At 41.7% G+C, this 14897-nt stretch overlaps 1 protein-coding gene across 9 annotated transcripts; it reads left to right on the forward strand.

Moving 5' to 3' along the window:
• Positions 1 to 1571: 1571 nt before the first annotated feature.
• IWS1 (interacts with SUPT6H, CTD assembly factor 1) lies at positions 1572 to 14779 on the forward strand. Of its 9 annotated transcripts, none has more exons than XM_081864070.1 (15): positions 1654 to 1726; positions 2698 to 2749; positions 3809 to 3924; positions 4639 to 5479; positions 7174 to 7366; positions 7562 to 7619; positions 7910 to 8004; positions 8558 to 8708; positions 9706 to 9788; positions 9981 to 10110; positions 10596 to 10713; positions 11532 to 11643; positions 11912 to 11968; positions 12125 to 12236; positions 14373 to 14779. In XM_081864070.1, exons 2-15 carry the CDS (start codon positions 2746 to 2748, stop codon positions 14502 to 14504), a joined length of 2202 nt encoding a protein of 733 aa, XP_081720196.1. In that variant the 5' UTR covers positions 1654 to 1726; positions 2698 to 2745; the 3' UTR covers positions 14505 to 14779. The 9 variants fall into 9 exon arrangements, with proteins under 9 accessions (XP_081720197.1, XP_081720196.1, XP_081720195.1 ...); XM_081864069.1 differs by lacking the exon at positions 1654 to 1726 and adding an exon at positions 1733 to 1895; XM_081864065.1 differs by lacking the exons at positions 1654 to 1726; positions 2698 to 2749 and adding exons at positions 1733 to 1895; positions 12782 to 12933 and having other exon boundaries at positions 14373 to 14512.
• The last annotated feature ends 118 nt before the right edge of the window (positions 14780 to 14897 follow it).

The raw sequence follows: 14897 nt of genomic DNA on the forward strand, positions 1-14897 counted from the left end.
TACACCAGTGCCAGGATGCACATTTTTAAAAACTTTATTTCTGCCCTAACCATATTACTTCAAAATTTAGCTGCACAAATGGAGTCTGGCTAGTCAGCCTGTGTCATATTCGTTTGAAACTGGAAGGTTTTAGAAAGGGTTAAGTTGTGATAACGCCTTTCTTCCTTCTAGTCAGGGAAAGAGCTATATATGGGGAGGCTCCTTCGTCAGAGCAAGGCTCAGCAAGGTTACAGCGAGGCCACTCGGAGCCGCCGCCTTCTGCGTCGCCCATGAAGTGCTCAAAACAACACCACCCCCGCGGCCGATAGCACGCGAAGGCTGCTACCTCGTCCCACAAGCCCCGCGAGATATTAACCTCTCGCGAGCAAATAGACGCCATGCCAGTCGCTCTCAAGCACGTGATTATTTTTCGCTGGCTCTCCGCATAAGCCTATAATAAATTACTCTAACGGAAGCTGTGCATTTACTATAGTACTGGGTTCCTCAGGTCCTCCCCTCTCCCGGGGTGGAAGTGAGAGTTGCTTACAGAAAACATTGTTAAAACCTGGTTTTATACTGGACTCCTTGGCAGGTTTTGAATAAACATACACAAATTTATTGAGGGTTAATATAGTAGATAAATAAAAGGATGTACAGTATGCAGAGAATAACACGAGTTGAGAAATCAAAGAGGAGCTGAGGGAAGTCTGGGGGCGGAGGGAGGGTTCTTTGGGAAGGGAGGGAAAAAAGGGGGAAATAATGACGATGATTTGTATTGATAATATGTTATGTTGAAATTGTTAATAATTTTTTTTATAAAAAATAAATCTGGTTTTATATAGTGGGAGGGTGTATATATTTTACTGCAGGTGGGACTGGGCGGTAGCTCTTCCCTGCCTCTGAGCAAAAGGTCGTAGCTCTTTCTAACAGGCGTTCAGCTTCGCACGGGAAGGAAATGCAGGGAAAGTGAGACGAGCCTCGGCAAAGGAAGCGAGGCTGCTGCTTGCTTGCGATGGATCTCTCAGAATTTAAGATGGAAGGAGGTGGTGCGAAGGCAGATGGTGGTTGCTGCAACCTGAGGGATGCTTTGTATAGGAGAGTTTGGGCTAAAAAAAATTCCAACCAGCCTTAACCTAACTGGCAATTATTGTCACTGCAGGGCTGCCGTAAGCCCCCTTTTCCTAGCCGCCTTCGATATACGGACTTTAAAAAGTTTCAGAAGTGAGTACCAGTGGCAGGTTCAAATCCCCACTCGGGCCATGGCGTTTTCTTGGGCCAGTCACGGCGTCTCTTCGCCTAAGCTACCTCGCAGGGCTGCTGGGAAGATAAATATCTCGACATCATTGGGAATAAATATGGGATGAAAAGCCAAATATTTTAAAAGCCAACATTTCCTTTCCACACGAATAAGAGTTCGAAAGAGCAGCGGTTTATTTGTTGCTCCTTATTTCTTCATTACGAGGGTGCTGGGTGGGTACGGAAAAAAACCGAGAAGTTAGCGCTCCAGACAGCGTGCTGCACTACTCTTTGTTTCTGTCTCTACGACTCAGGCACACGGCAGGACGGAACGCCTTCCCTCCCTCACGTCACAGCGATATGGCCTCAGACCAGCAAGCCGCGCACGCGCAAGAGCTTCCGGATTCCATTGAGGGTGACGCCATTTCGCGGCTGCGGAAGTTCCTAATCTCCGCGCGGGGGCGGATGGGAAGGTCGTGGGTACTGTTGCTTCCGGCTTAGAAACTGGAAGGTGATTTTCCTCCTTCCTTCCTTCCTTCTCCCCCCCTCAAACCCCCCACCGCGTCCCGGTTTCTGCGGTGCTCGCCGCCAAGCTCGGAGCCCCGCCCCCTCCGCTGGTCGCCCTGTAGTAGTGGGAGGCGGGGCTATGGAGACGGAGTATTACGGTGGGGAACCGTCAGGTACAGTCGGAGGAGCGGGGAGGTTGTGCTCAGCTTGCCTTAAGTGGATGAAAGACTGAGTAGCAGGGGGATAGGGGGCCGGGGAATGGGCGCCCACGGGGGCAAGCAGGGTGCTGGTCGGGGACTCAGCAAGGCGATGCTACTCTGCTCTCAGTCACCCCTTTTTGTCGTGCCTTTTCATGATAAAAACTCGCGTGTGTATGTGCACACGTAGCATAGCCCGTGACCCGTACAGCACGTAGCCTAACGGCCCTTAACTTCCATGCAGTATATTTGTGTTTTGCTCATAGCTGAATCCCTATCGTCTCCTCACAGTCTTGCACCCATAGACCTGGTGCTGATAAATGCGCTCACAAATATTTCGGCTGCCTGCATCTGATTTGGATTGCATTTTAGTGGAAATTCTGCTTCCAAGTTACATACATGCCCCTCCAAATTGAACCAAACAGGAGGAAGCCAAGATCACCTTTAGACCTGGACCGTTTCTTTTAGTTGTGTGAAACTTAGGCTTGCCCTTCGTGGAGACTCGGTAGGCTGAGAGAGCAAAAAGTACTTGTTTCAGCCCGCTAGCAGTGGGCAAAAAAACACATTTGGTTGGTTTCCACAGTGCTTGATCCATGTGCACTTTGTTAACCGTGCATCTTTCTGGATGATCTGGTTGGTCTTCAGCTCACTATCTCCAGTTAGTTGGTATAGTGTATGGGTTCCACAAAATGATTCTGTAAGCCATAAGTTGTTCCCTGCAGAAACTGAAGCCTCTTAGCAATTTCTCCTGTCTTCGACTTGCATCCTTGTTTTACAGCAATACCGAAAATTGATTTGTGCTTAGGCACGGCTAGCAGAATACAAAATGCGTAAGTCTTTAATGAAGTACAAAGAGCATCCTTTCATATATATATGGTTTGCCACATATTGATTGAGTCCTAGCCTCTGTGTTTTAAAGGAATATGTGCATCACATATGATCAGAGGTCTTGTTTATTTTTATTAGAGCACTTATACCCAAGCACAAAATGTAGACTGAATCAGCCCTCAGATGCTGAAACCCAGAGCGATCCTTGATATTTCAGAAAATGGGAATGTGCTTCCCTAGACAAGTTCTTTTAAAGCAAAGTTTATTTCTATAGTCTAAAACAGGCATAGGCAAACTTGGCCCTTCAGATGTTTTGGGACTACATCTCCCATCATCCCTAGCTAACAGGACCAGTGGTCTGGGATTATGGGAATTGTAGTCTCAAAACATCAGGAGGGCTGAGTTTGCCTATGCCTGGTCTAAAACAAGTGTGTTAGATGATATTGAAACATTGGAGTCAGTGTGGTTATATCAGGAAAGGCTAAGACTGTCAGCGGCTGCTAACTAGGATGGATGTGTTGTGCCTCCGCTATTGGAGAGTGTGTGACTGAATACCAGTTACTGGGAATTACAAGTAGAATATGTGCTGTTACACTTAGGTGCTGCTTGTGGGTTTCCAAGAGACATCCGTTTGGCCACTGTGAGAAAAGCATGTTGGATTAGGCGGACCTTTGGCCTAATCCAGCAGGGCTTTTAGGTTTGGGACTTCTTTTCTGAAAGCAGCACTTGTTGATTTTGCTTTGAGTCTTTTTAATTCTGTATTCATCTTTTTTTAAAAAAAATTCTGCAATAGGAAGGTTAATCAGTCATGTCTTATGTTGTTTGCCACCTTAAAAGCTAAGAGTATGGTGAATATAAAAATAATAGTAGCAGCCTCTAAGATTGTCCAATTTGTTGCTAGCTTCATAGAGACTTTTTGGCTTCATACTGACCACATTGATGTCACCTGATGCTAGCTTTTTTGTATTTGAACAATACCTCACAAATTGTGACATTGTTTGCAAGTATTTAAAATTTTCGTTAAGCTTCATTCTGATCTAAAAACAAGTACCATGTTACAGATGATGGTGGAGCAACACCAGTGCAGGATGAACGTGATTCAGGATCGGACATGGAAGAGAACGGAAATGAACAGCACTCTGGATCAGAGAATGGAAGCATAGGACAACATTCAGAGGTAGTTGTGAAAGAGTTTCAAGAAATCCTGGTTCTTATGCATAGGAAAAAAACATTTCTTAATAAATATAACTTACTAAATAGTTGTTGATATTTGAAACAGCCCTAAATACATTGGGTGGTATCCAGCTTTCTCATCCTGTCAGTGCAAGGAAGGATTGCTACTTGTGCAACGGGAATTCCTTCCCCTCTGTGCTCCCTCTTCCATTCTCAAATCTGCTGCAGAGGTTGGAAGAATCCCCAGAACAGATGGAGGAGAATGGTGGGGAGAAGTCCTGTTGTGCAAGTGTAAATCCTTGCAGTGAAGGATGGTTACTTAACACTATTTAATACTTTGCTTTGGTAGGAAACAAAGGACACCACTTTTTTTGCAAGTGTTCACAGCTTTTTCCAATAAAATTATCAAGAAAATGAAATACGTAATAAATTTAAAAAAACAACCTGACAATTTTGCACAAATCCCTGAAATGCATTTATTTGCCTCGTACCATGTAATGTAGTGATGCTTCTAATACATTTTTTTAAATGGTCATTAACACAGGTATTGTAAAATAGAAAAAGAAATTGGTTTGTCGGAAGATAAGCAGGATTGAAAAACAGACGTGTGAACTGTTTCCGTCACCTTAAAAATGTTTTTCATAGTTACATTCAAGCTTTTTTTTTCATCTTTAATTTGCCTTTTTGTGGCTTTCCTGGAATTACTTGTTTTTTCCAGAATGAACTTAGTGATGGAGAAGATGACAGACAAACTACAGAACACCCCATGACAGACTCTGAAAACGAAGATATTCCAAGGCAGAAACATAGTGATTCGGAAAATGAGGATGCTCCAAATGATAATGCCAGTGACTCAGAAAATGAAGGGACTCATAGAGGTAAAGACAGTGATTCTGATAATGAGGATCACCCAGTTCACCATGCCAGTGACTCTGAGAATGAAGATGCTGTAAATAACCAGGCCAGTGATTCTGAGACTGAGGAGCCTCCTAAAGGCCATGGTAGTGATTCTGAAAATGAGGAGCCCCAGAAGCCCTTGGCCAGTGATTCTGAAAATGAGGAACCCCAGAAGCCCTTGGCCAGTGATTCTGAAAATGAAGAATCACACAAAGATCATACGAGTGACCTAGAAAATGAGGAGCCACAGAAACGTCCAGCCAGCGACTCAGAAAATGAAGAGCATCAAAAATCTCATGATAGTGATTCAGAGAATGAAGTAGCTCCAAAACCTCTTGCCAGTGACTCTGAAAATGAGGAGCCAAAGGTTCAGCCCAGTGACTCTGAAACTGAAGATATCACCAGAAACAAACCAGAAATAGAGACCGGTGATAGCAACAAAGAACATAAAGAGGAGGAGGAGGAGGAAACAGAGAATGGTGCTCAGCTTTCAGACAATGAGCAACTAGGAAAAAGGCTTCAGGACTCTGACAGCGAGGAAGAAGACAGTCCTAAAAAACAGAAGCTAGTAGACAGTGATGAGGAAGAAGGGAAAGAAGAGGAAAAATTGACAAAGAGGAAAGCTGCTGTCCTCTCTGATAGTGAGGATGATGAAAAAACACGTAAGGAAATACTAATTTTAGACCCCTTGACTATTCAGTACTGATTGAATCCCTAAAGAATGCATGAGTGGACTTTCTTGAAAAGGTGGTGCTTGTTCTCTGATGGCTCATTCACACCTGCAGTCGCCACTTGCATAGTTGGTCCTCCAAGTGATGAATATGCATATGTGAAATAGCTTAAGGATGGCTGGCTGAGTTTATTTCTAGTCCATGCCACTTGGTGTATGTCTTAGTTCCTGAGTTCATTCTCTCTTATTTATATTGCAGTTAATTTGCCCTAAAATATATATTATAAAACGTTGCTAAATTTTACACCGTGATCCGAAGTCTGCCTTTAAAATATGTTTTTTATTTAAAAAGTTAATTAAAAAACCCAGCAAGGACAGTACAAAATACACAATTCACAATGTGCCTTTGAACAAAATGCTCCTGGGACATGATGACATGCTACCCTCTCAGGGACATTGCGTGCGGAAAATAGATGAGTGCCCCCATGGACCTGTACAGTTTCCCTGCAATGGATTTCATGTCATGTCCCTTTCAGAGACACTGCAACAGAAGTGATATTCCAGCCTTGGCAGGATTTTGGATTAGATTATCTTTGAAGTCCCTTCAAACTGGACTTCGGATAATGATATTCATACTGAATCAAACAAATATATGGGGGAAATGGGTGGGACTATATACTACGTGTGCTGTAACATTTACATTAGCCCAAAGTCATAGCAATAAATTGCAAAATGATTAAAAAAGGGAAGGAAAGAAGCTGATACCAGAAACAGCAATTTTCACAAAATATCCAGAAGTAAGTAATATGTGTCTATTTACATTAGAACTTAATTTAGAGGACTTTCCCAAAATAATTAATCTATGTCAGTTTACCAAGCAGACCTTGATCCAGTTTTGGCACCTGAAGCTTCCACCTTCTTTTCTTTTTACCTAATTGGATCAAGAACTGAGAGTGGAAATTGCTTCCCAGGCTGGTGCAGCAAAGAGGTTCAGAATCAGGCCTTCTACAGTCACATGACAGGAACAGCGCTGGCTCAGCACCCACTGGGACCATGTGCTAGATCTGCATCTGAACAGCCCCATTTCACGAGCTTTTGCTGGCTATTGCCCTTTGGGGTGGACAGATTGGGGCTCCTCATCAGCAGGGATGAACAGAGGGACACCTCTGCCCCATCCAAACCCCCTCTAGTACAATGAATCAGAGGTTTGGTTTGCTGTGCTAGTCTAGCAGGGAGGAGGCACCAAAATAGAGAGTGCAAGTTTTCTTTTGGTGTTTGATTCTGGCAGTATTTTAAGAGCTGTGATTGATTGTGCCTTCATCCAGGAAACTGTATATTAGGTTACTGATTCCATGTTATTGGTGGTACATGGGTCTTAAGATAGGCTCTCTGAAGTGTAATTGGAAGCTGATTGAGTCCAAAACCAAGTTCTAGAGGAAACAGACAATTGCTTTATAAAATTATTGTGACTGCTAAGTAAGAGATTTGAAGTACAGTACATCTATGATGGTATGTTTAACCACAGGCTTATTATATGATTATTATTATTATTATTTTGCAAAGTTGAGGTTGTTGACTACTAACAACTTCTTTGAATGATAAGTGAAGGAGACTTTCCCCTCTGCAAGTGTTGACTGTTTTTGGCTCAGTTATTGATGCACTTCTTACTTTGTCCACCTATGTTAGCAGCTGTAAAAAAAAGCCGCATAATCTCAGATGGTGAAGAATCTGATAGTGATGCTGCATCAGAGAAATACGAGAAGCAAAAGAAACCTCTAGAATCTGATAGCGAGGATGAGGGTGACAAGGCTGATGATGGAAAGAAGAAAGAAGAGAAGGATCTTTTTGGGAGTGACAGTGAGTCAGGAAACGAGCAAGAGTAAGTGTCTGTCAAGTAACAGAGTGGTACACTTGGGGCAGCAGTGGATGGGACATGGATGTTACATGGAACAAAGTTGATAAACTGGGTGGGGAAGAGGAATGCAGTTGCTGGAGTTCTCAGTTCTGTTAGAATTGAAGTGAACAAGGCTATAGGGAATTAATAAGAAAAACAAATAGCATATTTTTCTTGCAGAAACCTTATTGCAGATATATTTGGGGAATCTGGAGATGAAGAAGAGGAAGAATTTACAGTAAGTATGTTGATACCATGTTTTTTTCCCTTGTCTTTCCCATCCTCCCACCTTTTTTTAAGGCTTCCTTGTCTATATCCATTTAGTAGACCTTGTATTCTGTTGTTACTGAATTAAATTTCACCACTTCATCAGCCCAACTATGTGTTGGATGCAGTGTAGACATCCTTGGAAAGAGCAGCCTGGATTAAATCGTAATAGGAATTTTGAGAACTATTAAAAGGCTTATATGTGCGTTGTGGCAGAGCTGTATTTGGATGGATTGACTTGTATTGTCTTTGTAACTAAAGGGATTTAACCAGGAGGATTTGGAGGAAGAGAAAGGAGAAAGGAAAGGAGCAGCTGACGATTCAGACTCTGATGACAATATAAAAAGAGGAAAGCAGTAAGTGTTTATTATGATTGTTACAAGAAACCAGATTTTATTTGTATACATATTTGCCTTAAAATATTTATATATTTTTTGTATTTTATTACATTTATATCCTGCCATTCCCCTAGGAAGCTTGAGAACATACATTGTCCCCCACGCCTGCACCCCATATTATTCTCAAAGTAGCCTTCTATACTGGATTAGACACAGAGATTTAAACACCACTTGTAGGCTGCTGCTTTGAAATGTCTTCACATAAAGCTTCAAAGAAGAGACTGCATTAGGATAAGGAGCAGCTCTCATTATTATCAGAGTTTGGATGTTCGGCTTCCAAAAAAACTTTCAAAAACCGGAACACTCACTTCCGGCTTTCGATCGTTCAGGAGCTGAAACATATGAGCACCAAGGCGTTCGACAACCAAGGTACGACGGTAATGCCTACAAGCAGATAAAGTGCTTGTGTCGATTCTGTTTTAATTGACTGAAGTGACTTTGACACGTACACTCATAAGGCTACAGGGTGGCTAGTTCCAATCTGACTTCATGGAAACCTTCTGCATTACAGCATGGACTTCATGTCAGATTTTGACATGATGTTACAACGGAAAAAGAGCATGAGTGGCAAACGGCGGCGCAACCGTGATGGTGGGACATTCATTAGCGATGCTGACGATGTAGTCAGCGCTATGATTGTGAAGATGAATGAAGCAGCAGAGGTACGTTCCTTGCATTCAAAGCACAATTCACTCAAAACAAACTCTAGGTTATGGGAAGCAATTTCTTTTGCAGGAGTGGCAATGAACAATTTGAGCTCAATGTTTTTAAATGCTGAATTTTTCATCTGCAAATACTGAAAGCACTTCTTATGTACAAAGCATAATAATGCTGCTTGCAGAGCATTGTCCGCATCTCACAGTCACAGTGGCAGAGAGGCAGGTGGAGGCAATGGCAACACAGTAGCCAACTGGCAGAAATGCCCTCAATCTGTGCAGAAATGGCCCGTGTAAGTGTGGGATGATTAGGTGATGGCAGCGGGAGCAGCTAATTGGTGGAAGCACATCAGTTTTGCACAAATATTCCATACAAATAATTACAGGTGGATAAGACGGGGAATGGTAGCGAGAAATGGGGATTTTGAGCATTAGAGAGGTAATAGCTGTCTGACAACAAGCTAACCTCATCACAAAGTTGAAGAATAGATCTAGGGCATAGGAGGAGACTGCAGTAGCAAGGCACTATCCAGAACAGAAGCTGAGTAGCCAGCACCCTGCAAGCTAGTAATTAATAGACACCTTTCCCCCACCCCAAGATGCAGCAGGAGGGCAGTGAAGTTGTGCACACAATTGTTATGCGCTATGTCTTACACAAATGCAGATATGTTGTCTTTCTGTTGTGAAACCTGACACTTCTGTCATGAAACAACTGCAGTGAAATAAAGTTTCTGGACTGTGCATTGTAACCAAACAATCATACTGTTTTCAAGACTCAAATATGACGTGTATAACCTCTAAGATTTTATTTAAGGCCATGGCACCAGGCAGACAAAAAGGCCAGCAAATTTTATACAAATGAAATTACTTCCTCGGTTTGCTTCTTCCTAGTTATTCTGCTAGAGGAGAATAATCAGGCTGCTTTACCAGTCTTCTGAACTGGGATTTTGAGTGTTCTGCTTTTTTCCTGCTATTTTTTAATTACATCTATAACTTCCTGCAGGAGGATAGGCAGCTGAATACACAGAAGAAACCAGCACTAAAAAAGTTAACTTTGCTGCCAATAGTTGTTATGCACCTTAAAAAGTGAGTAAAAGCTCATCTAAATTATGTTTCCACATGATGGGAAAGAGGGAACTTGATGTGTTTCTAGGGCTACTATTTCCATGTTAAATTGTCTCTTGTATTGGTTTTAGAACAGGAATGTTTGTGTGGTTGATGAATTGCCAAAAGATATTCCCATTCCTGCTTCTGATAGATTTCAATTTGAATTTCCAGGCAGGACCTGAAAGAAACTTTCATTGACAGTGGTGTGATGTCAGCCATCAAAGAGTGGCTTTCACCACTACCAGACCGGAGTCTACCAGCACTGAAAATTCGTGAGGAGCTTCTGAAGATTCTGCAAGAGGTTAGTTTCTAATACCTAGCTTGTAGAATCAGCATTACTGATTCAGTTCTATGCCTTTGTGACAAGTTTGTGAGAGAGGATAGATGAATAGTCCCATATGAGGAAGGTATTTGTACATATCAGGAAGATGAATGGTACGGCAACAATAGCATCCAAGTGTCCACAGACCTATTTTCTAAAACCAGTTTTAAAATGAAGCTGCTCTAAAAGGTATAAAACAAATGTTTCATGAAAACAGTTAAGAAGGAACAGAGAAAGCTGAAGCTCCTGCCAACGTAGGACTCCCTAATATTGAAATATTCCCAGTAGATTGAAATTCTCAAGTTTACCTGGGAAACTTGTCCCACTCTTTCTTACTATTTAAAAAAACAGTTTGCAGGTATTTAAGTCCACTTTGCTGAAATGTTTGCATCCTATGTACAGAATGCAGTCTTCAATTCTCAAGGTTTAGTAGATGATGGTTTCCTGTGTGTGTATGTCTTCAGTTGCCTAGTGTAAGCCAAGAGACCTTAAAGCACAGTGGGATTGGACGAGCAGTGATGTATCTCTACAAACACCCTAAGGAGTCACGGCCCAACAAGGACATGGCAGGGAAGCTAATTAGTAAGTAAACATCGGCTTTCATGAGATGCACTGCACAGCCATCTCATACTTCAACATTTGCAGTTCACAGCCAGCATGCCCCCCTCCCTGTTAAGTGTGTATGTGCTACAAAAACCTTCAACCTTATACAAGACTGTCTATGGTGCTGTATGAAGGCTATATTTATTTTTCAAAGCTTGTATATCTCCTAGATTCCTTAATGTAACTTTTGTCCTAACTAAAGTTAGACTTAAGCTAAATTAAGTACAAGGGGCTTTAACAAGTGTTAAAAATGTATATATTCTTATCTGTTCCAGTGTCAATCATTTTTGCTGATAGTGTCATATCTTTAAATATGGTATGAGGAACCTTTGGCCCCCAAACTCAGCCACAGCCATAATAGTCAGGGGTCAGACATGATGAGAGCTGTAGTCCATCTGGAGGGCCACAAGTTCCCCATACCTGTTTAAATGCTAACTTAAAGTTCCTGTTTCTTCAGGCTACATTTTAGACTGTTAATTTGAACTAACATCTTAAGTATATTGATGAACAGGGTGGATGTTAAACTGCAGATACTGTGCATACTTCCCCCCCCCTCCAAATTTAGCCACAGTCATTAGGTCTAGAAACACTGCTTGAAAATAGAAACCAGAATTCTGGAGTTTGTAGGCTAAACAAAGATAGAGAAACCATTCACCCACCCTGTATATCTTAAATGGGCTCAGTATCTGTGTTAAATAGGCAAAATTGCCTGTTCGATAGTAGGAGCTTCTAGCAGGTGCAGTATATATGTGTAGTGCTGCTGTCTGTACATTCACTTTTTATTTTAAAAACAACAGATGAGTGGTCTCGGCCTATTTTTGGTCTAACATCAAACTACAAGGGAATGACCAGAGAAGAAAGGGAACAGAGGGATCTGGAGCAGATGCCACAGCGAAGGCGGTTGAGCAGGTATCTTGAGCAATATTCTGCACTGCTAACTTTATAGCATAGGCTGATTTTCTTTCACACTCTGGACTCCATACCCTGGAGTGTCTGGCATCTTAGCTGGTCGAGAGTCTTGCTTTTATTAGTATTCCGTTTATTTTTACTGAATTTTATGAATACCTAATCGTTTATAAATACTTACTAAATTATCTCTGTTTGTGTGAGAGAAATGGTGATGGTGATTGTGATGATAATAATTCTCCCGCAAAACAAAATCTCTTTGTCTTTACAGCTCTGGTGGTCAAACACCCCGCAGGGACTTGGAGAAAGTATTAACAGGGGAGGAAAAGTAAGTCTTTTCTTTTTTTGCCATTTTAGTATCTCTAGAGAAGCTTTGTGCTTTATGTTGGGTGGAGCAGGGAGATGAGTAGAGAATAATTTGAGAGAAGAGATGCTAATAGCAATCTTATGTTACTTAGCAACATCTCTTGTCTTATTTCTTCAGAGCTCTAAGGCCTGGCGATCCAGGATTTTGTGCTCGTGCAAGAGTTCCAATGCCCTCCAACAAGGATTATGTGGTCAGACCCAAGTGGAATGTGGAAATGGAATCTTCTAGGGTAAGTGATTGAGAAGAAAGGAAATAAGTTTCTTCTGCAACATTGTGCCCAGACCAGTTCTAGTTTAGATATTATGGAAATCAGTTGAGCCTATCCTCACTGTTGCTTTCCATTCATATATATTGCATATGCCTTAAGTCACTATCCTGTCCAAAGACACTTCATAAAAATCTATCCAAAATAGTTTAGTGTCTCAAAATACCACTGGAAAGAGTTGAACATTCATTATTCTTGGGAGTAAGAACCAGCAGTTCTATATTGATCTGGTTATGTGTAGTCTTGGGCCCAGTAGTGAGAAACAATCTTCCTCAATACAATCCTTTACTTCAACCCACAATATTTTTCTGCACTACTTTCCCCCCTAATAGCCTGAGGATTATGAAGTCAGTAGGTTTCCATCCTCCAATATTTTACAACATGGCACTGGATAAAGTCCATGTTGTTTATTTGCAAACTTAGACAAAGGAAGAGAGCAGTTGTTTAAATGTATTGAAATTTTCTATTCTTATTAATTGTTAGTCCTTTGACTGAGATGTTGTTTCTAGCCCGGGACTGTTAAGAAAGGTATTAGTCGGTTGGAAAAACACAAGAGGAAGTTTGCTGAACAGAAACGACTCAGCAAAGTACATCGAGCTGTCAAATTCAGCATTGAAGGCAACAGGATGCCCTTATAGCCCTGTAATTCTGCTTACCCCAGGTCTGAGAGGTATCCAGAAAGGATGTTTGAACAATGCATGTGCTTTAGCTGTTGCCAGTGTGCACTGTCAGACGAAGCAGCATGTCTCCACTAACTATAGCCTAGGAAACTTTATCCTTCTGGCACTGTGATTCACAGAGCAAGTCAGGAAAAACAGCTTTAATGTGCTAATTTAAGTTTCCACAACTGCATGATCTACTAAAATAGGGAAATCATGTCGTCAAAGATCATAAGCCCCCTCCAGCAAAAAAAATTGAGCGAGCATTAAAAAATTACTCAAAGGGTACAAAGTCCCATCACATTTTAAAGCATGACTAATCTTTCCTAGGGATACCTAAGATAATTTCAATACAGTTCTCTAGTGAACTGGTGATGAGTTTGTCTCCGCAAGTTGAAGCATGAATATCTAATTTAAGTGTGCATATAGTACAATTAGACTACTTTGGGATATGAAGATGACAAATTGTGTAAACTTGCATTGCTGTTTTAATGCACGTAGATAGGAGAAACATGAAGTGTACTTGCTGACTTTCAGAGAGTCCATATAATAAATGGGGAAAGCTGATCAACTAGTTTTCATTAGTTAAATTTGAAAGTGACTGTGGTCAGCTATCTGGGGTGAAAAACTCTGTTTCATAAGCTTATTAGCAACAGTGAATGGGAAATTGCAAATGCAGTGGGCAGTATCCAACTAACTAGTTGTATTTCAAACCAGGGCATCAGATAATTTTCTGATGCAAACTGAAAATTACACTTCAGTATTTTCTAGGAAATCCTGATCACTGACTTCGTGACATTGGACAGAATGCTGTCTATTACTACCTGCAAGACATTATTGTAATCGTTGCTTTTAAAAAAATGGATGCTGGGGCTCAACCTTTCCTGGTTGTCCTAAACATGGAACCATGTATGTTCAAGCATGGGTAGGCAAACTAAGGCCCAGGGGCCAGATCCAGCCCAATCGCCTTCTAAATCCAGCCCGCGGATGGTCCAGGAATCAGCGTGTTTTTACAAGAGTAGAATGTGTCCTTTTATTTAAAATGCATCTCTGGGTTATTTGTGGGGCATAGGAATTCATTCTCCCCCCCCAAAAAAAAATATAGTTCAGCCCCCCACAAGGTCTGAGGGACAGTGGACCGGCCCCCTACTGAAAGTTTGCTGACTCCTGGGTTAATGGGTAGTTACAGGGGCTGACGGTAGTTATAGTTCAAAACATCTGGAGGGCACCAGGTTGGCAGAGCCTGGAATAGAGAATGCATATCCCTGTTACAGTCTTGGTTTGAAAATATGCTGTTGGAATCTCCTGTGGCTTTATCAGCTTCTGTATAGAAGGACTGCAGTTGCTGGACAAGTTTGGTGTGCATGTTTTGTCCTCTTTGAAAAAAGCAAATCTGGAATTCCTGCCTCTTCGTAAAAGTAAGCCTAAGTTTTCTTTTAAGTTCCAGGCAAGCTCCAAGAAAGGGGTCAGCCGCTTGGACAAACAGATGCGGAAGTTCACAGACATCAGGAAAAAAAGCAGAACGTCCCATGCTGTGAAAATCAGCATTGAAGGCAATAAAATGCCATTGTGACTCCATCCAGGAAGGATATTTTCTGAATTCTGCTGTGAGAAGTGCACCTACAGACTCTTGGAAAGATGTCTACATTTTTTAAAACGAACTCTGGGTGTGTTTTTTAAGTGTATCTTCAGATTGTTGGTTCAGATGGTAGTAATACATGTTGGCGGAGGGTTGTGAACCCTGGATGTTGTTCATTATGATTGTATTTAACCTGGTCTCTCGTGTCCTTTGTACAGATGAAAGCTTGTATTGCTACAGACCTCAGACATTAAAATCTTTCTGATGTGTGGGGCTGTGTGGTGCTTGGTGCAATGAATGTATATTTAGAAGGTTCAGCACAAGCTGCTGAATCCTGCAGATTGATAGGTGTGACTACAGTATTTTTTTTATACAAATACACAGCCT

Source organism: Podarcis erhardii (genome assembly GCF_964252035.2).
Source record: "Podarcis erhardii genome assembly, chromosome: 5".
In the NCBI taxonomy this organism is placed as follows: domain Eukaryota; kingdom Metazoa; phylum Chordata; class Lepidosauria; order Squamata; family Lacertidae; genus Podarcis; species Podarcis erhardii.

Coding starts and splice junctions, on each gene's coding strand:
- IWS1 (XM_081864063.1), top strand. CDS start 1,862: ATGGAGACGGAGTATTACGGTGGGGAACCGTCAG. Junction 5,480..7,173: donor TGAGGATGATGAAAAAACAC/GTAAGGAAATAC, acceptor CACCTATGTTAG/CAGCTGTAAAAAAAAGCCGC. Junction 11,969..12,124: donor GTATTAACAGGGGAGGAAAA/GTAAGTCTTTTC, acceptor TTATTTCTTCAG/AGCTCTAAGGCCTGGCGATC.